Here is a 26,176-nt window from a genome sequence, read left to right on the forward strand (position 1 = left end):
TTTTATGGGCTGTTTACTTGATTATTTCTTGTGCTGTACAGAAGCCTTTTTTAACTTTATGCATCCCCATTTATCAGTTCCTGGTTTTATTCTCTGTGTTATTAGAGACCTTTGCAAAAAGTCTTTGCTATGCCTTTATCTTGAACTGGTTTTCCTGCTTACCTCTCATAATTTCAGAGTTTTGGTCTTACAGTAAGGTCTTTGTTTTTGAATAATTTTTTTGCAAGATGAGTGGTTGATACCTAGTTTCACATTTCTGAATGTGGCTACCCAGTTTTCCCACCACCATTTGTTGAGGAGGCTCTTCTTTCCATGTACATTTTTATACCTGCATCAAAAATCAGGTGGCTATAACTGCAAGGGTTTAATTTTGAGTGTTTCTTAATACTCCATTGATATACATGTCTGTTTTTGTGCCAGGAGCTATTTATGTGGCCCTGTGGTGTGGCATGAAGTCAGATCTTGTGATGCCTCCAACATTATTCTCTTTGCCTGTAGTACAGGTGCTTTGTGGAGATGGAACTGAAATCGTGGTATATTTACCACTGCTTTCTGTGGCATACAAGTTTTCTTTGCTCTGTGTCTGAATCCTTATAAATGGCCAGGGCTGTGAAATGCTTCCTAGCCTCGTCCCTTGGCTTGGCTGAGGACTGAGTGTCACTTTAGCAAGCACACTGTATTCTCTCTCCCTTGCTGTTTTTCCTTCTTTTCAGCAATGATGGTGTATGCTCTCAACAGCACAGGAACACCTAGATAGAAAGAGTAATGTTCTTGCTGTACATGAAAAATTTATGTGGCTCTTTTGATATTTGAACTGCTATACATGTGTATTTTTGTCATCTTTTATCTCAGAAATAAATATTATACTTTGATATGTAAATATATTTTAGATTATGCTAGTATTTATATATATTTTAGAATTTAAATTGTAGGTGTGTCATGGGAAATAATTTAAAGGTACTCTATATTCACATTGCCTGTGTTAATGCTTTTTAAGGTTTATATTACATCATATGCACATTTTTGGTTTAATATAAGCTACTGTCTCAGTTTTTTATGTTTTTTTTCATAAATTTCATAATTTTCTGAAGTAATGGTAACTTCTCAAGGATTGTGAATATTTTGAATGTAAAAACATTTTTACATTTAAAGACTTTTTTAAAAGGACGCTACTGGTCTTTACCATGCCCCAGGATTCATGGTTATAAGTAATCATATTAATAGGAAAGTAATAATTACTTATCAAGTGAAAAATGCACCTTTGAACATGGCAATAGACTAAAAACATGTCTTTGTTTTCATTTTAGATGGCCAGTAACCCCTGTGCCAGGTAGCATCCTGTATCAACTTTGAATATCAACAAGGAGTTACTGGGTAGCAAACTTTCAAGATCATAACTTACTGCTGAAGCAACTTTGAAGGAGAAGAAAACCAGACTTCAAACCATGGCGAAGGTGACTAGAGCTGGGTCAGTAGCCCCTCCAGATGGAGGCTGGGGCTGGATGATTGTAGCTGGCTGCTTTCTTGTTACCATCTGCACCAGAGCAGTCACCAGGTAAGTAGGTCTTTCCTTCTTGATTTGTTAAGGATGACCTCATGCCATTTTATATGTGTGTTTGGCTGCTCATGTACCTTTTTCTTTGCAAGTTATGATACTACAATGCTACAGAGGCCCGGGTATTGGTCTCTTCTATAATATATGATATATGTTAGGACACTTAGGAATTTTTTAATGTGTTGGGCAAAATCTAACCCAGAAATTTGTTTTCATGAGTATCTCTACAAAATGTGGAAGTATGTGATACATAATTCTTCCTAATTTCCATATTGTGCTTATTTGTTAGTGTGAAACACATAAACTCCTCCTATATAAAATAACAGGAGAATTGTCATGATTTTTTTTCATTAGAAGAGGAATTTTTCTATGGTATTTTTGTAAAGAAATCAGTTTTCTAGGGATTATAAAGAATTGCTAAATGCATGCCCAAGAAGATTAAGTTAGCATAAACTGAGTTGGCTCTAGGGATATATAAGATGATCTTTATAAGTTTATTTTTCTTAGATTTGATATATTAATGAGAAATCTTAATTAGGATAAGTATTAATCATTTAGATTTTATAGTGGAAACAATTGCATTTATGATTCATAACCCATAAATGAGAAAACACTATCACAAGAGACTATAGTATGCAATATATCTTCAAGCTTGAAGTATAGGAATAAGGAAAAATATGCCCATGACTGAAGTATAGTTATAAAATTTATAATAGGTTTGTGAACACCTCGTAATCGAGCCAAGCTTGTGTAAGGTTAGAATCTATATCCTCTCGGGAGGGAAACTACGGAACTTCAAAGTATCCTGAAAACCCTTTTGTTTGGTAAGTATTGAGACTGGGAAGTGTCAAACCTAGAATTCAAATTCCTGTGCTTCACTTTGTATTTTGACACTGGTGATGGTGGCTGGATTTTAGGTTGAAGAAAAGCAACTGTATAAAAATAGTGACCCTTTGGTCCTCACTTACTCATTTGTTTTCCCCCAGAGGCATGGTGCTCAGCATACTTAATGTCCAACTAGCTCACTTCATATATATATATGCACGTGATTGCTCTTTCTTCACTTTTGCTCAAATGGACTGAGTTTCTCTTCTCTGACAGTACAAGAAAGTATTTGCATGAAAAACTTCATTTGATATCATAAATGAAGATACTGATATCTGTATGCCAACAGATACAATGCAGAGGTTTATATTTGTCACCATTAAGGTTTGTTGGTTATGTGTCCTAATAAAGATTTTTTTCAAAATAATTTCATATTGAGTCTTATTTTCTTCCTTCTATATTCTGAGTGTGAGGAGTTTGTATAATTAAAAAGGAATTCTTTTGTGTAGCTTCTTACAAATGGAAACTTCTATTAGTCCCAGAAGAGGATAGTTCTGGAAGTGGGCTCATTGCATTATAAGGAGGGCTTATGCTATAGTATTCTGGGTAATTGAATCTTCATGATGAATTTGTGTTCTCCCAAGGTTGTCCATAGTGCTCCTTGTGGCAACACTAAGATTCTCTGTCAATCACATTGTCTCATGTGAGCCTTTTGATTTAGGCAAAACGGACACATTTATCCCTGCTTAGTGGCAAGGCTAAGTGACTTACCTATATTTATGGCTGCCAGGATAGAGATAAACTGGGATCTTAATTTTTTTAATTTACCTATTTTGAATGCAGTGCACACACTCATAATCTACAGACTCAAAGTGCATGCACACAGACACACAAATATCCACACCCATAGAAATCACTACTGCTCTTTCTAGAATATAACTAAATAACTTTTTATCCTATTCTCATAATATACTGCACTTCTGCACCACATCCACACTTTGTAGCTTATCTTCAGTACCATCAAGATCAGCTGTAGTATTAGACACAGAGTTTTTAAATGCCTTGGTTACAGGAAGTATTGTCTGAAGATGGGCTACCTCCTATCTAAGGATAATGATTTATTGTTGTTATACCAATGATAATAAATCATGGTGCCGAGGGGATGCATCTCTCTAAATTTGTTTTCCAGGGGTCCTCTACCCTCTCTGTTCTGTTGTTAATCAGCCATAGGAGATATTACACCAATTCTTATACAAACAACTCCACATGAGTGACTGCGTATGCATTCATTGAACTTTCTGAAACTACAAGGGAACTTGGAGTAGGAGTCCATATATACTTGATCCCCTACATCGAGAGTCTGGAAGACCATCAGTAAATGGGTGAATTGTCTTATTTGGCATGGTGCTGAATCTCTGACTACCACCAAAGGCTGAAAGCCTCATAGCTTTTTAGGTTGTCCTTTTAATTAATTTAAAACCAGTTCCATTAATGATTATTTTACATTCATTGAAGACATAACTCTGTACTAGAGGCTTCTACAACCATAGATACATTGGCTATTTTATGGTAGACTCATGTACAATTATCTGAAATATGAACAAAATCATCCATATTGACCAAATATGAAGTTTATGACCTTTGGTAGTAGTCAAAGGATTCAACAACCTACCAAAAAAGACAAGCCACCCATTTACAGATGGGCTTCCAAGCTCCTGATGTAGGTCATCAAAAAGTTATATTAACTTTGGTCAATATAGAATTAAAATGTGATTTACATAGATACAAATTCATGTCTGGAAGTTGAGGGCAGGCTTTCTAGAGAAGTTGTCCTTGGAGTAAAGCCATAAAGGGTAGAAGAATTGGGCAGAAATAAAAGAGAAAGATGTCTCAAGACCTGCATTAGTGTCTGCCCTTCATCACCACTCCTAAACTGCCCAGAATTTAGTCAGAAAGCAGAAAAGAAGACTGGCTGGCAGTCAAGGCAGAGTGCCAGGGGTCAACAGAAGAGGCCAAGATAAGAATACTTGAGCAGAATAAAGGCAGATGAGAAAGTGTGGTGATGGAGCCAGCCTGGCCATCTAAATGTCATAAACCAAGAAGCAGCCAAGAGAACTGGGGAGGAGAACAAGAAATGAAAGCCAGGGTAATCTGCCTAGTAGATAATCAGTGTCTATGGGACAACTATGCTTGGATTTTCTATTTAAAAAATACATCTCAAAACAAAATATCTTGTGTTCAGATGGTAGCATTCAAACACATTGGAAATATAAAAAATATTTTCTCTTCCTTACTTCTTGACTCAATTTCACTGCCTAAAAATTAACATCAGCAATATTTTTTTTAGTTCAGTCTCAAAATTAAAACAAAAATCTTCCTCAACCTTGAGCTAACACAAATGTACATTCCTGTTATTTACATAAGCAGGATAATTTAGATACAGGATACAATTTCTCTTGGGATTGTTCCATATTAACAAACATTGTTCTAACTCACCGAAAAATAGTTGTTTAAAATTCTATCGTGCTTGTGTCCACAATTATTTGATACATTTTCATTAATGTGATTTTATATTGTTCTCTGAGTTCTGCTTTTATAAACAGTGCTATAATTATGATCCAAGTCGTTTAAAAGTCCTATTTCAGCTCTGAACTTGTACTTTGCAAATTTTAGATTTTAAAGTTCTGCAGTCCATGGATGCAGTCATTATTATTTATTTATGTCATCTATTTATTAATATGCATTGATTTCTTAAGGTACCTTTATCAAAAGACGTTATCCATGTAAGAGTCACATTTAAAGTGCAATTATGTGAATTAATGATGATGAACAGATGCATACATTGACAACTTGAGTGGATACTTGAGAAACAAACATTTGACTTAAATATCCACACAAAAGAATATCAGAGGCCTAGACTTGTTTTTGCCTAGATTTTTCTGGGACCAAATCAACTTAGTTGAAGTAAGTGTCTGGAGTTCTTTGGAGTTTTGCAGCTTTTTCAAACTCCTTTAAGAACAGTTGGGGTAAAAAACAAATGATTGCTAACTTTACTGTGTGCTTGTTGGCATGCTTTCAAATAGATTTCATAAAGTCATTTCCACCACATTGCAGGATTACTCAAGGTATATGGCGGTGATTTTTAACTAGCAGGCTATAACACCCCAGTGAGTCAGTTCTTGAACTGACTCAGCAGATAACTTAATCAACCTAGATATCTCTTTGCCAAGCCACGTATTAGCAACCAGTTCTGCAGTAGCTAGGACAGTGTTAGAGCATAGATGAAATGGAGATAGCAAGTGTGTTGACCCGTTGAGTCAAATTATCTTTAAGAAAGCAGTTTTGGTTATCAGGGATGATGCTCGCTGTGTTTTGTTTCTACATTCTTGTGAACAAATCCTATCAAACCCTCAAGGCCTGAAGAGATGTCATGAGACTCATCATTCTGACTTTTGTGAGTCATGCTTACAAAAATGCTTGATTTGTAGATGAAGAAGTTGAGACCCTGAGAGATCAAGAACTTTCCTCAGTAACTGTTTCCCTGCTATGACTGGGAGATGAGAGTTTTGCTTTCCTGACCTCTGTTATTGCACAGGTATCCCAGACAACAACAACAAAATCCAGATGCATTCATGCTCCTGTTACAATTCAATTTCTGTAAGATCACCACTGGGTTCTAAATCTTACAACACAAGCTTCCACCATCTGGAAAGCTCTACGGTCATCTCTCTCATTTATAAAGAGGTTGAATGTGACCATATTATTCCTTTTTGTTTTATTATTTTGTCATTTTTAACTTGGTCCTCTTCCTTCTGAATGACATAAGCCATCTTCCTGAATGCCATGATCAATGAAGTGCTTGGAAAGATGGATGTAGCCATTAACCATTTTACCTCCAGCTAAGGCACTCATGTGTCCAGACATGAAGCTTGTGCCCTTGATTTTCATACTGTTGTGACTAGTCAATTCAGTTCAGAAAATCAGCAAGTGGAAAACAAGGTAAAATTAAAAAAAAAAAAATGACAAGAGACATCGCACTGATACTAAGTTCCCCAAAGATGAGAAGAGACCATGGTTTCTAATTTTAAAATAGCTCACCATCTCTCAACTCTCTGTGCTCTCACATTGCCACCTTCTGCACCTGATCCTGCTGATTCTTTCTCTCTCTTCAGAGCATGTTTGGATGATTCATATCCCTGCTTCAGCTCATCTCTGAACATGCCCCTCTGTTGGAGCTACCAGCCATTCTTCCTCTTCTCTTTCTATTGGACCATTTCACTTCCTTACATTCCAATCAATTTCTCTATCATGGCATGACTCCCCCTCCCCTTCCTTCTTTCCTTCCTCCTCTCCCTCCCTCCCTCCTGTCCTTTCTCCTTCCTTCCTTTCATTATCTCCCCCTTCTCCATTGAACAATATTTGTAAGCTCTCAATTCATGACAGATACTATATTAGATATTTAGGATTTAGTGTGAGTTAAGACAGATGTCTTCTGCTGTCACAGAGCACTGTCTAGTGGACAGTACAAACAAATGTAAAAGGAGCTGCCACATCTCATGATAAACATGCAGCATGTAGAGGACACATAAGAGAAGCATCAGTTTTTGTCTTAAGTAGTAAGGGAGTAGTCAAGGAAGACTTCCTGGAGGTGCAGACTGGTTGACTGCCTGAGACTAAAAGAGGGGGCTTAGAGGAGAATCACAGAAAAAATAAATAATGTTTAGAAGTGCATAAAACACAGGAGTGTGTTGAAAGAGGCAGAAAGAAGTTCATTATGGCTGATGTGAAGTATCCAACAGTGGACAGAAAGGAACACGAGCAAAAAGGTTCAGCTTGCATAGTCTTATAAGTCAAACTAAAATGTTTAAAATGGCAGGATCTGATTTGTGTTCCAGGAAGTTAACTCTGGCCACTGTTGGCAGAATGTTCTGAAGACTACCAAGTGTGAATTCAGAAGCATTAGTTAGGAGCTTTTAGCTACAGTTCAGGGGAAAGGTATTGGCATGAATTATGAACAATATGGAGGGGTTGAGACCCATGGAGGGATTTGAATGCTCTGCAGAGGGATTGGAAAACTTGATTAGATCACTTGTCGTCAGCCAGCCTCATTTTGGTTTCAAGGCTTATTAACAATGTCTGGAGACATGTGGAGCAGAAATTGGAGAGCTGCTAAGCATCCTGCCACACAGGACAAGTCCCTCAAGGACTTACCCAGCCCCAAAGTCAATCACGTTCTGCTCAGAATCCTGGGTGACGGATAACTTAACTGTTTTGATGATTAGGCTATATCTGTTCAATCATTTTTCACTTATATTGAAAACTGAATAGTTAGGAGAAAATAATAGACATTTTAGTACCAGACCAGAAGTCTTTTTGGATAGTAAGGAACATCAGAAGATTTTTGTTATTGCTCTTAGTATATAGGTATTTATTTTTTATTAAAATTTAAATTAGTATATCAAATCTTGTTATCGTTATTGCATTTTTGAATGAAGTGTTTAGTGATTCTTAGTCCCATTCATCTCCCCCACCTCTCCACTATCCCGGATTTCCCCATGTGCCGTGCCCAATCTCTCCCTTGTTTTGTGTCCTGTGTGTCTTTCTGTTTACCCTCCATCTTTCCTCAGTGCCCACTTTTACCCTCTCTTGGTCTCCTTTTGAGTTTTTTAGGCTTTACACACACTTTTATCTGTTTATATGAACCCATATGTATCTAACATACTCAGATCTGCATGTAAAAAGCATGAGGCTTTGTCCTCCTGAGTTTGGGTTGCCTTGCTTAAAATTATATTTTCCATATCCACCCGTTTCTTGCAAATTTCATATTTCTTTACAGCTGAAATGCCATCGTGTACATGTACCACATTTTCTTCACTCATTCATCTGTTGCTAGTTTCATTTCCTTGCTATTGTGATTGCAGCAGTTATAAACATGGCTGTGAAAGCATCTCTGTAGTATGGCATGGAGCTTGTGGGGCATATGCCCAGGTATAGTATAGGGATCATATGGTAGTTCTATTTTAATATTTTTAAGGAAATGCCCTACTAATTTTCACAATGGTTGTACTAGTTTGCACCCCCACTAGCAGTGAGCAAGGGTTCCTTTTTCTCCACACCTTTGCTGACAGTTGTCAGATTGTTGGCTGAGAAGAGGTGGTATTGAAAAGCAGTTTTAACTTACACCTCCCTGGTGACTAGGGATAGTGAACACTGTAAAAAACACTTAGTGGCCATTTGTGTTTCTTCCCTGGAAAACTTCTCATTTCCTGAGTTCATTTTCCAATTAATACTTTGGTGTGTGTGTGTGTGTGTGTGTGTGTGTGTGTGTGTGTGTGTGTGCGTGCACACGCACGTGTGTGTCTGTCTGTCTGTCTGTCTAATTTATGCAGTTCTTTGCAAACTCTGAGTATTGGCCCTGTGTCTAAAGTATAGCTGATGAGTATTTTCTCCCATCCTATAGGTTGTCTGTTTGCTCTGCTGATAGCTTCTTTTGCAGAATTTATTAGTGAATGTTCTTGAGATCAGTATCTGTTTGGGGAAGGAAGCAAGATCGACAGATAGACTCCTGTTGTATCTGGGTTGAAAGGATCTTGTTATTCTTGTTGCTATGATTTAAAACTGGCTTAATGTAGTTGCAGTTAATTCATGTTTTTAAGATTTTCTGCAATGTTTTAATTCAAATTAAAGTCATACAATTGTCTGGGTAATTTACACTCGGCTTATTGTCTGTGCTGTTGATGGTGACTACACGCATTTCAAGACTCCAGCCTTTGACATGATTACTGACTTCACATTGGATCTGTTACAAGGGTTGTATAGATTCTCAAAACAGTGGATGGAGAAGGACTACTTTTCATACCCTTCCGACTGAAGCATTTCTGCTAGCCTTCAGTGTGGAGAAGCACAGGCTGTGGTGTTACACAGAGATGTGCCAGTAGCATGGCCTCAGCTGATAGTACACATACAGAAGCACACAGCCGTAGCTGTCAGGGCCTTCCCCTCTCCGTCACCTGTAGGAAGCTGCCTGTCCTTCAGGGGGCATCATATCTGATGACTGGTGGAGAGAGGGTGGGCCATCCTTTGGACCCAGATGAGGATTCCTTAGGTTATATCACAGTTTGACCTCCCTTTGCCAATCCTGTGTTCTTTCCTTCCCTTCTCCAGGCATTGATCTCTTATATAACATGAATGCCAGATTCTACGCCATTGCCCATGGGTTGATTATTTAGCTCGCTCTACTACTCCCATAACTCTTTTCCACCACCAGGACTGCCAAAGTAATTAAAGAGCCCAACACAAAATAAAAATGCAAAGCTTTTTGTTTAAAAATTAAAAAAAGCAGGGAAAACACATTGTAAAACCATAATGGGAAAATATTTTTCTTTCTCGAGTCGTCACTCAAATTTTTATGCTGTTCTTTTGGCATTTAGTGCTGTCTAAGAAAATGGTAACGTTAAATTATTATTATGAATTTACTTATCATCTGTGTCATACAATGCCAGTTTCAAATGCAAATGTGAGTATTGACTTTTATGTAGAATCATTGAAACTGTATAACTCATGTTTTATAGCCTGTACATGCAAGTGAGTTTGATTTTTATTAGAACAGTGGAAATCCTGGATACAGCTGACACCCCTATTTTCTGATACTTGCATAGCAATCTCTCTTCTTTCTCCTCTTCTCATCTATGTATCTGTCTGTCTATCTATCTATCTATCTATCTATCTATCTATCTATCTATCTATCTATCTTTATGTGAGTGCATATGTATATTTATGCAGGTGTACACACGTATGTGTGTGCATGTGTGTGTGTGTGTGTGTGTGTGTGTGTGTGTGTGTGTGATCTAATTACACATTCATGCACATAGAGGGCCCTGGGATCTGCCTGGCTCCATATCCCCAGCACTGACGGTATAGGCAGATTATGCCACACATAGTATTTCTATGAGTTCTGGGGATCTGAACTACGGTCTTCATGTTTGCTCATTAAGTATGTTATCCACGGAGCCATCTTCAGCTTCCTGAAAGGGAGCAGAAGTAAGAGTAACCCTCTTATCCTCTTCCTCTGTGCCATCATTTTCCTCATAGGTGATTGGAATTATGAGTTTTAGGCTACCTTTGCGTCTTTCTGTTTTTGACCAAGTTTTGATGTAGAAGTAAAGCGTGGCCTCTCTTGGGCTGTTAGGTCTTTCTACTTTGCTCCCATGTACTTGCTATCAAGGATGTAGTACATGCACTCTGTGCTAGCTTTGAGTCTTACTAAGTTCTCTTGGACTGTAGGTCAATTGGAATTCTGTGCTCATGGGACATCTCCAACACTCCACGTAAGTGGGGCAGCAAAGAGTAACAGACACACATAGGGCATGTGTAACTGTGATCACAGGAAGCCTCTGTCGCTTCATTGAATGTCAGTTATAAATCTAATCCCAAATGTATGATTATTAGGAATTTTAATTCAGTTAAATTAATCAAGGTCCATGCTTCAGAATGCCAGGCTGTGTGTGACACAGCTGCCCTAATCCCACCGAGTAATCTTTCTTCCTCAATCTCTCCACCACCAATATGCTTACCTGGAAGCAACTGGAGAGGAGTAGAAGACTGAAAATAACAGTGGACTATGGGCTGCTGAATCTTGAAGAGTTGGAATTTGGACATATCCAAAAAGATGGATAACCTCTTATCCTTAAGCAAGATGGCCAATGTTCTTTCTCTGCTATTATATACCTCTAAAAGTACCTGTCCCTAAATGAGGTCATTACATGAACCTGTATGAGGCACCTTCCCAATGGTGCAGTGGTAAACTCTTGCCTCACATACTCTGTAGGTAATTACTTTTACATCATGAACATTATCCTTTGTATTTTTCGCTGAACATATGTTCATGTGACTATATATAAGACACCATCTTGAGTGTGAAATCATTTGAAACCCATAAGGTTAAAATAACTATTTACAATCCCATTATTTTCATATAATGATTGGCCAAAATACACACAACTCAAAGGGCCTGACTCAGCTCAGCTCTCAGGCTCTTTGTGTGTTTACATGAGCTATGCCTTAAAACATAAGTTCTTGCTCTATGACCTTTTAAATTCTTTTACATTTTGGGGGGGGGCATTCATGTAGATGAGAGAGAGAGCAGAGAACTATTTGTGGGAATTTGTTCTCTCCTACCACCAGGTGGGTTCCATGGGTCAAACTCAGGGGACAAAGTCATCAAACTTAGGGACAAGAATCTTTACCCATTTTGTCAATTGCTAGCCCTAACTTTTTGAGTTAACATCATGTTATAAATTTATCTCCAAATCATTAGATACAGATCTACATTATTTAAAAATATTTAATAAAATATTATTTTATTTTATTGATATACCATAATTTGCTTAATCAGTTTTATAGCAATTTGAATGAAAGGACCCCCCATAGACTCATATATTTGAATGCTTGGTCCCCATTTGGTAGAACTGTTTGGGAAGAGATTAGGAGGCGTGGCCTTGTTGGAGGAGGTGTGTCACTGGGGACAGGCTTTAAGGTTTCCCAAACCACCCTTCCCAGTTAGATCGACCTCTATCTCTGCCTTGTGCTTATGAATCAAGATGTAAGCTCTCAGCTCCTGCTCTAGTGGCACAACTGCTTGCCTGCTGTCATGTTCCCTGCCCTGATGGTCATGGACTTTAACTCTTTTAAACTGTAAGCTCCAAATAAACTCTTTCTTCTATAAGTTGGTGTCTCATTACAGCAATAGAAAAGTAACCAAGACAAGTCTTTTAATAATAAGCAAGTCGGTTATTATAAATTGTTCTCTAGAATATATATTCATTGAATACATCTATCACCATCATCATTATTATCATCAGATTACTGCCTTTGCAATTAGAAGTAAAATTTCTGAGGCTTATTTTTATAAGTTATTCTTCATTTTTCAAGTTTAAAGTTTCATATCACTTTAGAGAAGTTAGAGCTTTAAAGAAATATCAATAATAATATTTAACAATAAACTCTGTTCTTAACATGTTCTCTTCCCCCCCCCCCAACACCTTCTTAGAGCAGTGGTCTTTACTATTGCCATGGTTTCAGCAGCCTCTCTGATGATGGAATGTAGCTGGAGAGTTTCTCTCCAGCTCCCACCAAGCCCTGGCAGTCACACAGCCCACTTATAAAATAAACACACAGACGCTTATATTATTTAAACTGCTTGGCCATTAGCTCAGGTCTACCACTGTCTAGCTCTTACACTTAAACTCAGCCCATTTCTGTTAATCTATATGTTGCCACGTGTTCCGTGGCTTTACCTGCTGCCCTTTACATGCTGCTCCCTGGACAGCAGGCTGTCATGTCCCTCTCAGCCTTCCTGTACCCAGAATTCTCTTTTCTGCTTGTCCCACCTATACTTCCTGCCTGGCTACTGGCCAATCAGCATTTTATTTATCAATCAGTCACAGCAATACATTCACAGCATAGAGAACATCCCACAGCAATGGAACAGTTGTTTTCTGGTTTCTCAGAATGGCCCCAGTAGTCAACTCCTGGTTTTCTACTGATCGTAGCTCAGTAGCTGAAATCCTTTGAAACTGCAGCAGCTAATGGAAACAATTTTAGGTTCTGATTCAGTTCCATCTTCATTTACCTTTTGTATCAAATGCCTGCATTGTATTTTTCAGATGTATCTCCATTTTTTTTGTGGAGTTTCAGACGCACTTTGCTCAGGATTATTCACAAACAGCATGGATCCATTCCATTGTAGACTGCATGACAATGCTCTGTGGTGAGTATCATTTACCAGAGTAGACAGTTACTGGATACTTATGAAACTGTACATGACAATGGCTTCTGACAGAGTCAAGTGACAGTGTTTTCATTATTAGTTTTATAAGTGGAAGGACTATGTTACAAGTTAGTTAAGACTGAAAAACTAGAAGATCAATCTCATCTTCAGCTAAACCTAACAAGACTTGCTTTGGGAATTGATGACCTTGACTAATGCCAGATGCAGAAATTCATCAATACATTGGGAAAGACACAAATCATTTGGTTCATCTGGATCTGGGTGTCATAGAGCTTGTGATGATCTAGTGGGGGGGGCACAGTTTATGGGTAGAATGTATATGGTTTATATCTTCCAAATTTGATGGCCTTCTAATTTTCCAGTCATGTACATATATACATATACATTATACAGGACAGTGAGCCATTTTGCCCATCCAAATAATAACAGGGACCAACCTTGCTTAGCTTCCAAGATTCACTGAAATCAGGTGCTTTCAGGATGGTATAGTCCATGAGCCATTTCTTTCTTTCTTTCTTTCTTTTTTTTTTTTTTGAGATGGTCCTTTTTTAAAAGATTTATTTATTTATTATGTATACAGTGTTCTGCCTACATGCATGCTTGCAGGCCAGAAGAGGGCACCAGATCTCATTACGGATGGTTGTGAGCCACCATATGGTTGCTGGGAATTGAACTCAGGACCTCTGGAAGAACAGCCAGTGCTCTTAACCACTGAGCCATCTCTCCAGCTCCCCCCTTCCCCCCGTGAGCCATTTCTATATGGTCTCATTAAAGGAGTGCCTACAAGCGATGAATCATATCTCCAGTCCTGGCTTTCTTTCTGCTCCTTTCCCAGAGGGTTCCAAATTTAACTCACAGATTTCATCTTTTCATTAACAAGAGAAATTTTGCAGAATAATAGGAGTGTGTGATCAAGAGCTAAGTATACTCACTGTGGTTATAATTTCATTTATAAATCTCAAATGTGCTCTCTATGACATGAACAGTGTTCCAGATATTCATGGGAACTAACATTGCATCTGTAGTAGATGATGAACTTTTCCTTTTATAAATTTAGAACCAAAGTTACTAACTTTGTTACTAGTGAATTTCTAAGGTTACATAAAATTGGAACAATCCATTTCTAGCCTGGACCCACTCTATCCTTTCAATAAGATAAATTCTAAGATGCTTTAGAAATTATTGTCTCTTGAGAAACTTTTTTCTGGGGCTGGAGAGATGGCTCAGTGGTTAAGAGTACTTGCTGCTCTTGCAGAGGACCTGAGTTCAATCCCAGTTACCCACATGGCAACCCACAACCATTTATGACTCCAGTTCCAGGGGTATCTGATGCCTTCTTCTTTGTTGGAGCTAGGCACATATGTGGTATACATACGTAACACAGACAAAACAGTCATTCCTAAAATATAAAATAAATAAATCTAAAATTTTTATGTTTCAGTGGCAAAAGGGAAGTACTGTACTAATCAATAACTCATGATAAATTCATCTGACTCCATTCTGGGTACTGACTCATATGTACTTATTTTTAATAAATTAAGTTTTGTTGTATTATTTTATTTTTATTAATTTTAATTAAGCAAAATAGTACATTTATTTTTAAATGTCTAGATTTAGGAATCAGTGGAATTGTGTTGAAGTGTACTTCTGGTTCAAATTTTTTGAAAAGACTGTTTACTTTTTCAACTTAAAAGTATTAGGAAAATCACATATTTGGGTTCTGTATGTAGCCATTCTAACCCCCTTGAGCTAGCACTGGATTTTCAGGGTTAGTGTTAGCCACAGGGTTCATATCAGCAGGCCTCAGAGGAAATGCATGACTCATTTCCCTCAATGTTATCTTCTGGAGAATATTTGTGATTCTCCGCCGAGCAATAACAATGTGGTCACCATGATGGTGTAGGCTCTGGGCAGGGTAAAAAATTGTGAATTTATGTTCTGTGGAAGATTGTGAGTCTTGCTATACTCGTTTACATGCGTCCACCTGCTCACCAAGTTACCTACTATGAGAATTTAGAGCATGAACAAGGGACTGCACAGTTGCACTGAGACATCCCCTGAAGAAAATCTGCCATGTGATGAACAGAGAAGTGAACCTCACTTGTTGAAGTTGGTGTAATATCCTCATCAAGTTTGCTTTAGAGAATGACTCAAATGTTTTCACTTTCTGGTAACCACAGTAGTAGCACCCGTGAGAATTCAGCATAGTCTCTAGAGATTTACTTATTCCCATTCTTCCAGAGTTAAATATACTAATAGCCACAGCTTTACCTGGTGGGGGATGCTGGCCTGGTAACAGTATGTCATCTGTGAGTCTCCAGTTTTAACTTGATTAGTACAAAACTGATCATATTCAACAGATATTCAGGGAATCAGCTCTTTTGATAGTTTTCCTAGGAATACTGGTGATACCATGATTTTTTTTCTCCTTCAAAATAAAAATTCATGCATTGTAGTAGTACTTTCTTGTTGGGACTGCCAGATGCCCAAAATTGACACAGAGATTTATTATTAATTATGAAAGCTTAAGCTTTCCCCAAAGTAGCTCATATAACTTAAATTAACCTGTTTTTATTAATCTACATTCTGCCATTTGCCTCAGTTACCTCTCCTCTGTACCATATGTCCAGCTTCTTCCGTGTCTTGCTAGCATCTTCTGTTGTGCCAGATTTTAGCCCTGAGTTTCTCTCTGGCCAGACTTCCTGTCTATTCTCTCCCATCTAGCTATTGGCCATTCAGCTCTTTATTAAACCAATCACAGTGACATGTCTTCACACAGTGTAAACAAATATTCCACAACAACTCAAGTAACTGTCATCATTACTGTTAATTGTAAAATCAATACTGTATATAACATCCTTGAGCAAGAGACGTGCAATTTAAATAAATAATTGATCCCTATATAAAAACACCTTAGGTCTGGATAGATAGCTCCGCAGTTAAGAGCATTTGCTACTCTTACAGAGGACTTGGGTTCAGTTTCCAGCAACCCCATGACAGCTCACAACCTTCTGTAAATCCAGTTCTAGAGTATCTACAACATCTTTTGACCCCAACTGGCACCAGGTATGCACATGATATACAGGCATACATGTAGGCAAACATTCATGTATGTAAAAGTAAATAAAGACAAATAAATAAAAACATAATAAATAATAATAAATAAAGTGTAGATAAAAGTAAATAAATAAAAACAAAAAAACCACACTGTCGTCCTGGAAGTGTGACTGTAAGAGAATGAAGATAAGAGTAAGCACTGAGTCTAAGTCAGGACATTTCATCCCTGTCTCTGCCCTGCTCCTGTTTGTATAACCTCCAATGGGCCACTTCTCCCTGGGTCTCAGTTTCCAAAGCCATAAAATTAGTGGGCTTGCTGTTTAAGAGGTTGATGGCTCTCTTCTTGGTCAGTGCAACACCACAGTGTTTTCAGGGCACCCCAAACCTTTCTCTTTATTGACCTATTTGTTGTTTTCAAAGCTCCACTTGGGAGTGTTGTCAGTAATCACTTATCCTGTCAAGTGGGGATCATGCTGGGCGGCTTGCTGGCATCTACTGGTTTCATCCTGGGCTCATTTGCCACCAGCCTGAAGCATCTCTACCTCACTCTGGGAGTTCTTACAGGTAAGTACACTTTCTTCCACATGTCTGGACACACCTTGTTCAGATGTTGTCAAGCACATATACAAAACCGAGATTTATAAAATATTCATTTTGTTAGATGCATAATGGAGCTGACTTAGCTAATGGCCGCCTACTTAGCAGTTATACAGAGTCCGAAATGTGATGCCATTATGCTAATGAGCATGCCTCACCACATTAATTTAGTCATGTGGTGAAAAATAACTTTTCTTTCTGGTATTATATATGCCTGAGATTCTGTACTCAGAAGAAATGATAAATTACTCAGCACAGTACAGATTTTCAACAATGGTCATTCTCCATCTATCTGCCTTTGCTAAGACACTAAACACTGTATTCAGCCTGGGTTGTCCTGGCTTTATTATGAGTATTATTAACTAATAAGTGGGAATTTCAATTTATAAATCACCTTGTCATAGGTATTCTTATATTTCACATTCTCTCAATATTATAGAAACATAACTTTAGAAAATCATGCTGGATTTTATGGAACAAGAAGATCATGTACATTCTACAAGCTATACTTTAAGGGGACTGCATAAGATCTGAATGAAGTTGGCCAGTGGGACAAAAGTGGCATTCAAATCATCACTGATACGGGCATGGAAAGTGGTACCCACTCCTGTCTGGGGACTGCACCATGAGTGTAGCATGAATTAGGCCAGTAATGGATGTACCCTCATGGTGAGGCTGTACATATGGCTCTGTCTGCTAAGAAAGGGACCTACACTGAGTAACTCAATGGGCCTGACTGCTAATTTTACTAGGAACTGGTCTGGTTTTAGCACTGAAAGTCCCACATCTGGAAACCCATCGATCTGCTGACCATGAGAATGGGAGCTAAAAGTGGTTCTTTGTTCTCTTCTCTGGCATGACCAACCTTTGGATGTGCTGTATTGTTTCATAGCTGTCTTTAGATGTGCTGAGGCAAATCATGTACATGTTCCAAAACCTAGGCTTGAAGCCCTTGAGGCTTTCTAGGTTAAGCTAAAGTAATAGAAACCAGAAGGCTTCTAAACGCCTTTGGGACTATTGGTATTTTTCTGAAAGCCTTGAGGTATATTTCCAGGTTCCATATTCTTATGAAATATTTCCTATTCTACGATGCATCCCACCTAAGTGAAATTAATTCTGCAACTTCCATGGACTCGTATGTCCCATTTCTGTACAAACCCAGGGAGGCATAGACTGTCAAAGCTGTGTCTTCTCAGGCAGGGAAGAATTGAGGCAATTATTCAACTAATTTAACCTACAAAAACAGACAGGGGAGGAAGGGAGAGAGGACACAGAAAACTGAGGGAGAGGAGAAATCAGTTTCTTGGTTCAGCATTTTCTAGATTTTGCTAGTAAATTCTAGCTTAGATTGAATAGTGATTTTTGTCAAGTTCCTCAATTTCTTTTCTCTGAGAAATCATTTCTTTTAGTGTATTCTTCCTAAGAAGAATGTCACTTAAGACATGTGTTTTGCTAGTTATGAATGACTGGCAGGAAAACTAAGTTTTCAGCGGGGTATACGTATTCAGCTTTGAAGGGATTTCCCAGAAGATCAGATTCTCTTCAATCCCAGACACACTGTTGCAAGAGCACTTTTTCCCGCTGGCCGCTCACTGTGAACCGGCTCTCATGGCATTCTCTCTCTCTCAGGTCTCGGATTTGCACTTTGTTACTCTCCAGCTATCGCCATGGTCGGCAAGTATTTCAGCAGGCGGAAGGCCCTCGCTTATGGGATTGCCATGTCCGGCAGTGGCATCGGTACCTTCATCCTGGCTCCTGTCGTTCAGCTCCTTATCGAACAGTTTTCCTGGCGAGGGGCGCTGCTCATTCTTGGAGGGTTCGTTTTGAACCTCTGTGTCTGTGGTGCTTTGATGCGTCCAATTACTCTTAAAGAGGACCATCCAAGTCCAGAGAAGAATCGTGACCATGGAACGCAGAGAGGAGACTGTCCGCAGGCATCTCCCTATTCACCTTTGACCAAAGAATGGGCACAGATGTGTCTCTGCGGCTCCTTGCAGCAGGAATATGGTTTTTTACTGATGTCAGACTTTGTTGTGTTAGCCGTCTCCGTTCTGTTCATGGCTTATGGCTGCAGCCCTCTCTTTGTGTACCTGGTGCCTTATGCTTTGAGTGTCGGAGTTAGCCACCATCAAGCTGCGTTCCTTATGTCCATACTCGGGGTGATAGACATTGTTGGCAACATCACATTTGGATGGCTTACTGATAGAAGGTAAAATAAAAAATCTGTGAAAACACAACCAGTTTCTCCTAGGGGATTTTAAGCCCTAAGTTTTCCCTGACCTTACCTTGTCATACACTTACCTTTGAAGGGTAATTTTGATATCTGAAGGCAGCTTTCTTGCTGATTCTTATAGATCAGGTTTTGGCAAACTTTTTATGTAAAGGGGCATAGAGCAAACGTTGATTGGCTTTGTAGAACATATGTTTGTCATGAGTTCCCAGAACTGCTATCACAGCACAAAAGCAGCTGTGTTCTGATAAGCAATGTACATTGAAATTTTATATGTTTCATCAAATATTGTCTTTTTTTTTTCTATTTCCAACCATTTAAAATGGGGGGAAAAGCAGGTAAGTTATACAAACAGATAGCAAGCTAGATGTGACCCTAATTTGTTCACCCGTGTCTTAGATTGTCTAGGTTGATGAGTCTGTCTGAACTGCACAGGGTGAGGACAACTGAAAGTTCCAATGACATATTTAATTCCCGCCCAGGGCAAGTTAATTCTCCACAGAGACAGCTGCTGTTTTAACTTGTTTTGAATCATCCCCGGGATTAGCTACTAGCAGAAAGGGGAGCTGAATCTAGTTCAGGTAGGAGGGTCAGGTACAATAACACACATTGTCTTCAGCCACATTTTTAGATCTGAATGTGGGAAAAGAATACTTTCATGATATTGTAAGCTCAGAGACTGAATTTATAGGAAATCTACAGCAAATAATTACCTGTTTGGGTTGAAGACTGCAAACTTCTAATGGTGTCCTGGATGAGGAATTCTTTACATTTGAGATATGGCCTAAGAGATCTATCAAGGCTTCTGACAAATTACGCTTTGATAGTCAATCGGGATCTGACTGTCACTCTCCAGCGTGGTTGATATGACATTTAGGATAGATTCCACTTCTTTTGTTCTGTGCTTTGCTGGTGATAAAACCAGCACCTCCTGTGCTGGGCAAGCTCACCAAGCCATTCCCCAGCACTTCCACATTTTAAATTAAGGACAAAGGAAGACGGAAGGGCGAGGTCTGCTGCACAGTGATGATTCAGCCAGAAGCAACGTATAAACCGAAGGAGGCTTGGCTAGGCACAAGACCTAAATTCTTGTGTCAGCTCTGCCCCTTGTTAAACCCATGACCCAGGGAAAATCACCTAGTGCTCAGACTCTCAAGGGCCTCCATCTGTCAAACAGGTCAGTGCAATATTTGGAGGATAATGAGAGGAAGCATCTGCAGATCGCCAGAGCTGACATTTACACAGTTTTTCAGGTAATTGGTATCGTGGAAGGGGATGGAGTTGCAAAGAGGGACTGTAGTGGAAGCACCATTGGGGAAGACTTAGGTCAGACCTTCACCATAGGACTTAGACTTAGGTCAGACCTTCACCATAGGACTTAGACTTAGGTCAGACCTTTACCATAGGACTTAGACTTAGGTCAGACCTTCACCATAGGACTTAGACTTAGGTCAAACCTTTACCATAGTACTTAGACTTAGGTCAGACCTTCATCACTCATGCGTTTCATTTTTATGACCTCACATTCCAGTCTCAGCAATGTATGATCAGTTGAGTTATTGAGCATTTGTGATGTGCTGCATACCAACAGCTACCACATCTTGAAACACCCAGGGCAGTAGATGCCTAGAAAATTACAGTCTCCTGGCATGCTATGTTCTACTTCACAACCAGCTTTACATATACTGAAGTTGATAACCTTATTTTATGATGGAAGAATTTTAGATTAGAGTTATACAGGTAGTGAAGTTGCAATCTTACGCATATATAATTTTAGAGCATCACCACACTATGCTTGCTACAGATATAAATTTATTTACATATGCCAGTAGAACAATTATGGGGTAACAGGAGCTGGAGAGATGGCCTGGCAATAAAGAACACTTGCTACTTTTGCAGGGGACTGGAGTTTAGTTCCTAGCACCCACACTGAGCAGTTCACAACCACCTGTAAATCCAGCTCCATGGCATATAACATCATCTTCGGGCCTTCATGGGAATCAGTGCTTATGTTCACATATACGTACGTGTGCACGCGCGCGTGCACACACACACACATACACACACAAACATGCACGCTTAAAATTTAATCTTTAAAAAGAGAAGAGCAGTTGGAAGAGAACACAAATAGGAAGGTACTTGTATAAATAGCTGCAGCTGTATAAATGCTTACAGCTTCATGGCTCGGTTCCAAATCTCTTTTATGAAGTCTGTGTGTCCCATTCTCACTATTGTTCTTCCCGTCCCTAGGTGTTTGAAGGATTACAGATACGTTTGCTACCTCTTTGCTGTGGCACTAGATGGGCTGTGCTATCTGTGTCTCCCAATGCTCCAAAGTTTCCCCCTTCTTGTGCCTTTCTCTTGCACCTTTGGCTACTTTGATGGAGCCTACGTTACCTTGATCCCAGTAGTGACTGCAGAGATAGTGGGGACCACCACTTTGTCATCAGCACTTGGCGTGGTATACTTCCTTCATGCAGTGCCATACTTGGTGAGCCCACCCATTGCAGGTAAGTGTTAAAAGCTTGCTAGCCACTGTCACCATATTAATGTGGAAGAAGTAAACACACACTTATGAACACAACTCATTCGCCAAAGACTAGGCAAAGCCTATCAAGTGAGTTAGAGAAGAGTGGAAGACAAAGGTAATAGGAATGTAAGAGCCACCAAGGTATCATGGTCCCACTCACATTCTTCTTTTATAATTTTTTCCCAACCAAGTAAGGTATGGTGGCTTGCCTGGAAAGAGAAAGTTCCAAATTAGGGTCTTCGTTTTAGTTCATATTAATGGTAGAACTAAAAGAATGGAACATTTGTTCCAATTCTAAGTAAGCCAGGCACATTCAGAAGGAAGTTTGCTTTCAAAATGGAGCAGTAGGTGGCGAGGCCAAAAGGATAAGCAATGGCATGATGATGCAGTTGAGAGCCAGGCAGAGGACAGGACTCTGAATTCTTTATCATTTGTATGGACTAAATGTTGGTAACATTCAAGTTTTTGTGCAAACTGATGAAAGCATATTTTAGAAATTGTGATCTAGAGATTTATGACAGAGGAAATTAAGATTCTATTTTAATGCAGCTGAGGGAAGCTGATAAATGTCTATTGACTTCCAAAGTGACTACTTTGGTCCTACAGAAATCCACACATAAATCAGACCATTACAAAAATGTGTGCAGGGGGTATGGATTATGGGAAACTTTGTAGAATGTCAATTAATTTGTACACACCATTTTGACCATTGGGTTTGGAAAGCTGTGTGCTTTGTGCTTTCCTGGTGCATTTTGTTGGCATATGAATGATATTTTGAGGAAAAATTTAAAGATGCTCCTTGTCAATTACAAAATAACTGCCTGCCAAAGTACAGCTTTACCCCACTGATTCTCTGATCCTTGTGACCCATATGTTTCCTGTCATACAACATGGTTGCCCTCAAATTTTGTGGCTGGTATAAATATTGGGATTGATATGCTGCAACAGCAACAATGGTCTTGGGTATATACATTTAAGATAATACATACCACCATGTTTGGCACATAATCTTAGCCAAAAGGCAAAGATACAATGGCCCAAAGTCCTGATATTTGAATGGGATATGAGTGAAATTAAACTTCCATTGACAACTGGATACTGCATTGAAGCCTGTTAAGTTACTTAAAATTGTGTGATATCTGGGAATTCTATTAGCATTTTGCATGTCCACTTAACCCCCTATATAAATAACCCTAACTTCAATATTTTAAATGATGTTTAAAGTTATAGGCTATGAAATATACATTTGAGTATTTTCTACCAAATTTCATGAAGTTAATAATCACTAATATTTATTGTGTGATGACTGAGTACAGAGGACTATTATAAGCCCTTCACTTAATAGCAATTATTTAATTTATTTTATGAGTTGCCCTAATGAATCTGAATGTATTTCTCAGTAGCTTCATGGCAATTTTGGGCCATCTGCTTTTTGTTCACAGTCATGATGATGTGCTGTGGTCTATTGTGATCATCCTGACAAATGATTAAATTTGAGAGTGGGTAAATCCGGTAATTGAATTTTCAGTTCAACAATGTGGTTTTGCCTTTGTTTTAGGATGGCTGGTGGACACAATGGGCAGCTATACCGCAGCATTCCTTCTCTGTGGATTTGCCATGATATTTAGTTCTGTACTGCTTGGCTTTGCTAGAATTGTAAAGAGGATGAAGAGAACGCAGCTGCGGTTCATGGCCAAAGAATCAGATCCCAAGCTGCCACTATGGACCAATGGATCAGTGGCCTACTCTGTAGCAAAGGAGTTAGATCAGAAAGATGAGGAATCCATGGCTACTGCGGTGACAGGTTGCAACCTCACGTGACCAGTGTGGCCTTATCCCTGGGAATCTTCAAGGCTGATGGACCTGAGGCCACCAGATTGTTCATATTTTGGAAGTATTTTATTTTGACAGAGTATCGCCTCCCAAGAAAATTATTAATACTGTTTTGCTAACATATTTATAAGGAGAAATAACCAATAACAAAGAAATCTGGAGTGGCCTAGAGTTTTCTCATTCAGGATTTGTACTCACTACAAAACTTAGCTCCCCAGAAGAGGTCAGGACATAGTTGATGGAATTAGCAGTATTTTAGGGTAACTCCAAGGCACAACCAAAGCACTAGTCACCACCAGGCAACAGTTTTGTCGTCACAAAGTCCTTGTCCCTCTGTCTTTCTTCTCATTCTTAACGGAAGCACTGGGTGTGCTGGTGGAGGGTGAAGATACAGAGCTGGCTTCAGGGCAGAGTGCCCCGATTTTTAAATAGAGTGGCAAAGGAGCATTTGAGACTCTTTGAAAGGCAATGGTTAATGTATCACAGATTGTCTTTTGTTAGTTTCCCAAACAACCCTTGGCTCTTCCAATGGGTAGACATCACTTTGAGTGTCTGAATAATCATGAAACACCACGGTTGGAGTGGATTGGAAAGGGTTGGCTGGTAGTGTATTTCATTTGAAACTAGCTGAAACAGGAAACTCTATGCTCTGGCTGTCCCTGCCATTCACCTCTGTCACCACCCCATACTTACTCTAAATTTAACACAACTCAATGAGTGATGGAGCAACTTCTCCATCTTTTCTGAAATGTTAGGAATACCCCCAGGAATCCCACCTTGAATCTGAACTGTAGACACATTCCTGTTAGGAATAGAAGAATGTTGATACTATTCCAATTGAGCAAGAATTGAATTCTTGAATCAGCAGGGTATCTGGTGGGAGTTTTCTTTGCAAACTAGTCATTAGATTCATCATTGTCCAAAAGAGGGCTTGGGGGTTTTCTTATCATAGTGATGTTCTAAAAATTGGATTCTGTGCTCGTTCTGTTCATTTTTGGATCATAATTATAAACCTGACTCATCAGCTTAGAAGGGTCTGTTCATTCTAAAAAAAACTCAACTTTTCTGTGACTTGGAATTGTTTCTGAATTTTCAGATTGGAGAAGAGGACATGGAGAAAACAGAGGAAGAGCAGGGCCCCCAATTCATCTCCAGCTGTTTCAAATCCATAGAATTAAGAGTCCCGAATGCCCAATCATGTCACATCTGCAAAGAAGCCAAGTTATGTAACTAAAAGGGGAATCGTAATCATTCAGGAGTTTAAATCCAAGTCACATGGAAACATTTTGATCTCAAAGGCCATTTAACCTACTGTCCCCAAGAGGCCTCAGAGTGGCTTTTGCCAGACATGATGCTGGGAGAAATAACAAAGCATTGAGGGAAGTCTGAGGATGGCGAAGACCTTGTTTGAACTGGAGAATGTTTGTGTTGCTATATTGCTTTCATAATGGGATACCAGCTTGATTTGACGGAGAAAATGATACTACTTCTTTGTAGCTTTTCATAGAGAATTTGAATGTTCTGTCTTTACTCATCCTGTGACTTTAGTTTTTGAATCCATTCACTTTGTCATTTGCAATTTTAAGAATATTTTAGGTATATCAGTAGAATTCAAAGTTAAAATGAAATACTTGTTTTGGAATAGCACTTTACCTTAAATGTCATTTTTTCATCTTAAAAATGATTTCTTTAAAAAATATAAGTGCTCTTATTCATACGTTTTTCAAAGCATTGATTATAGTAAATTTTGTTTATGTGATTCTATAATATAATTTCTCTATTGTGTTTATGAAAGACTAGGATAGTAATCAAAGGTTTTAAATTTTTATGTAAAAACATTTCAGATCTTTTTTTACTTTATACATGCAATGAATTTGCAATCTGACTTTCTGCAGGCAATGTTTTTGAAGAGCCAGTAAGAAAAGATGTAGATCTTGGAGTTTACAGTTTTTGTATCTATACAAATTTTTACTGTTATTTCCCCCTCCGTGTATTTAAACAGTTGGTTCCAAGTTCTAAGGAATTCATGGGAATGGGGCATTTTATGGAATTAAGAATGAAACTGTAGAGGAATGATACTATACCTTTAATATTTGTTTATCCCACTATAAGTTCTACTTTGGAACCAAATAGGAAAACAGAAGAAATGATCTACTTTTTCAATGTGCCATTCACTCCTCTGTTTAAATTAGAATTTCACTAATGGATCAAATATATAGGCTAATGTTTTCCTAGTTCAAAGGTAAAATAAAGTGGATTTCTACTCACATGTTTGGAACAATTTCTTTTCCTTAAACAAGAGATTTAGACAGGTTAGGGAGTGGGTCTATCCGGATCATATTAAGACATGGCTAATGTGATTTATAAAACCCTAAATCCTTCACTGAGTCCTTCTAGAACACGATATATCATGATAAGTACTTCCTATATGCCCTCCAATTTAATCCCTATATTATCCTAAGCTGTCATCATCTTGTAGATGTGGAAACTGAGGTACCAGGTCTCATAGATCAGTAGCTACTACACTTTTGAGCAGGGATGCTGTCCAACACTGTCTGATGCTGGAGCCTGCATCCTTCCCATTGGGACTGTTTATGTCATTTTACGCGGGTTCAAAAAGTCATCCCAAACCAGATCCTCCAATGGATTATGCATCGGTCCTCTGAATCATTATAGAAAGGAAATATTTAGATTAGCAATTTATAAGAGCTCCCCAAGAGAGATTTTGCTTTGTTTTGTTTTTTAAAAAACAAAAAAACC

At 38.7% G+C, this 26,176-nt stretch overlaps 1 protein-coding gene across 1 annotated transcript; it reads left to right on the forward strand.

Moving 5' to 3' along the window:
• Positions 1–1,415: 1,415 nt before the first annotated feature.
• Slc16a12 (solute carrier family 16 member 12) lies at positions 1,416–25,662 on the forward strand. Its single transcript, XM_059258845.1, has 6 exons — positions 1,416–1,555; positions 13,045–13,148; positions 16,647–16,790; positions 18,453–19,032; positions 21,304–21,563; positions 23,142–25,662. Exons 1-6 carry the CDS (start codon positions 1,446–1,448, stop codon positions 23,402–23,404), a joined length of 1,461 nt encoding a protein of 486 aa, XP_059114828.1. The 5' UTR covers positions 1,416–1,445; the 3' UTR covers positions 23,405–25,662.
• Positions 25,663–26,176: the final 514 nt, after the last annotated feature.

This window comes from Peromyscus eremicus, chromosome 1 (genome assembly GCF_949786415.1).
Source record: "Peromyscus eremicus chromosome 1, PerEre_H2_v1, whole genome shotgun sequence".
Taxonomy (NCBI): Eukaryota; Metazoa; Chordata; class Mammalia; order Rodentia; family Cricetidae; genus Peromyscus; species Peromyscus eremicus.

What these genes read in the sequence shown, in the direction of transcription:
- Slc16a12 (XM_059258845.1), top strand. Translation starts at nt 1,446, where the DNA reads ATGGCGAAGGTGACTAGAGCTGGGTCAGTAGCCCCTCCAGATGGAGGC. An exon ending in CACTCTGGGAGTTCTTACAG is followed by an intron (nt 16,791 to 18,452) that starts GTAAGTACACTT and finishes TCTCTCTCTCAG; the next exon opens with GTCTCGGATTTGCACTTTGT. An exon ending in GGATGGCTTACTGATAGAAG is followed by an intron (nt 19,033 to 21,303) that starts GTAAAATAAAAA and finishes TCCCGTCCCTAG; the next exon opens with GTGTTTGAAGGATTACAGAT.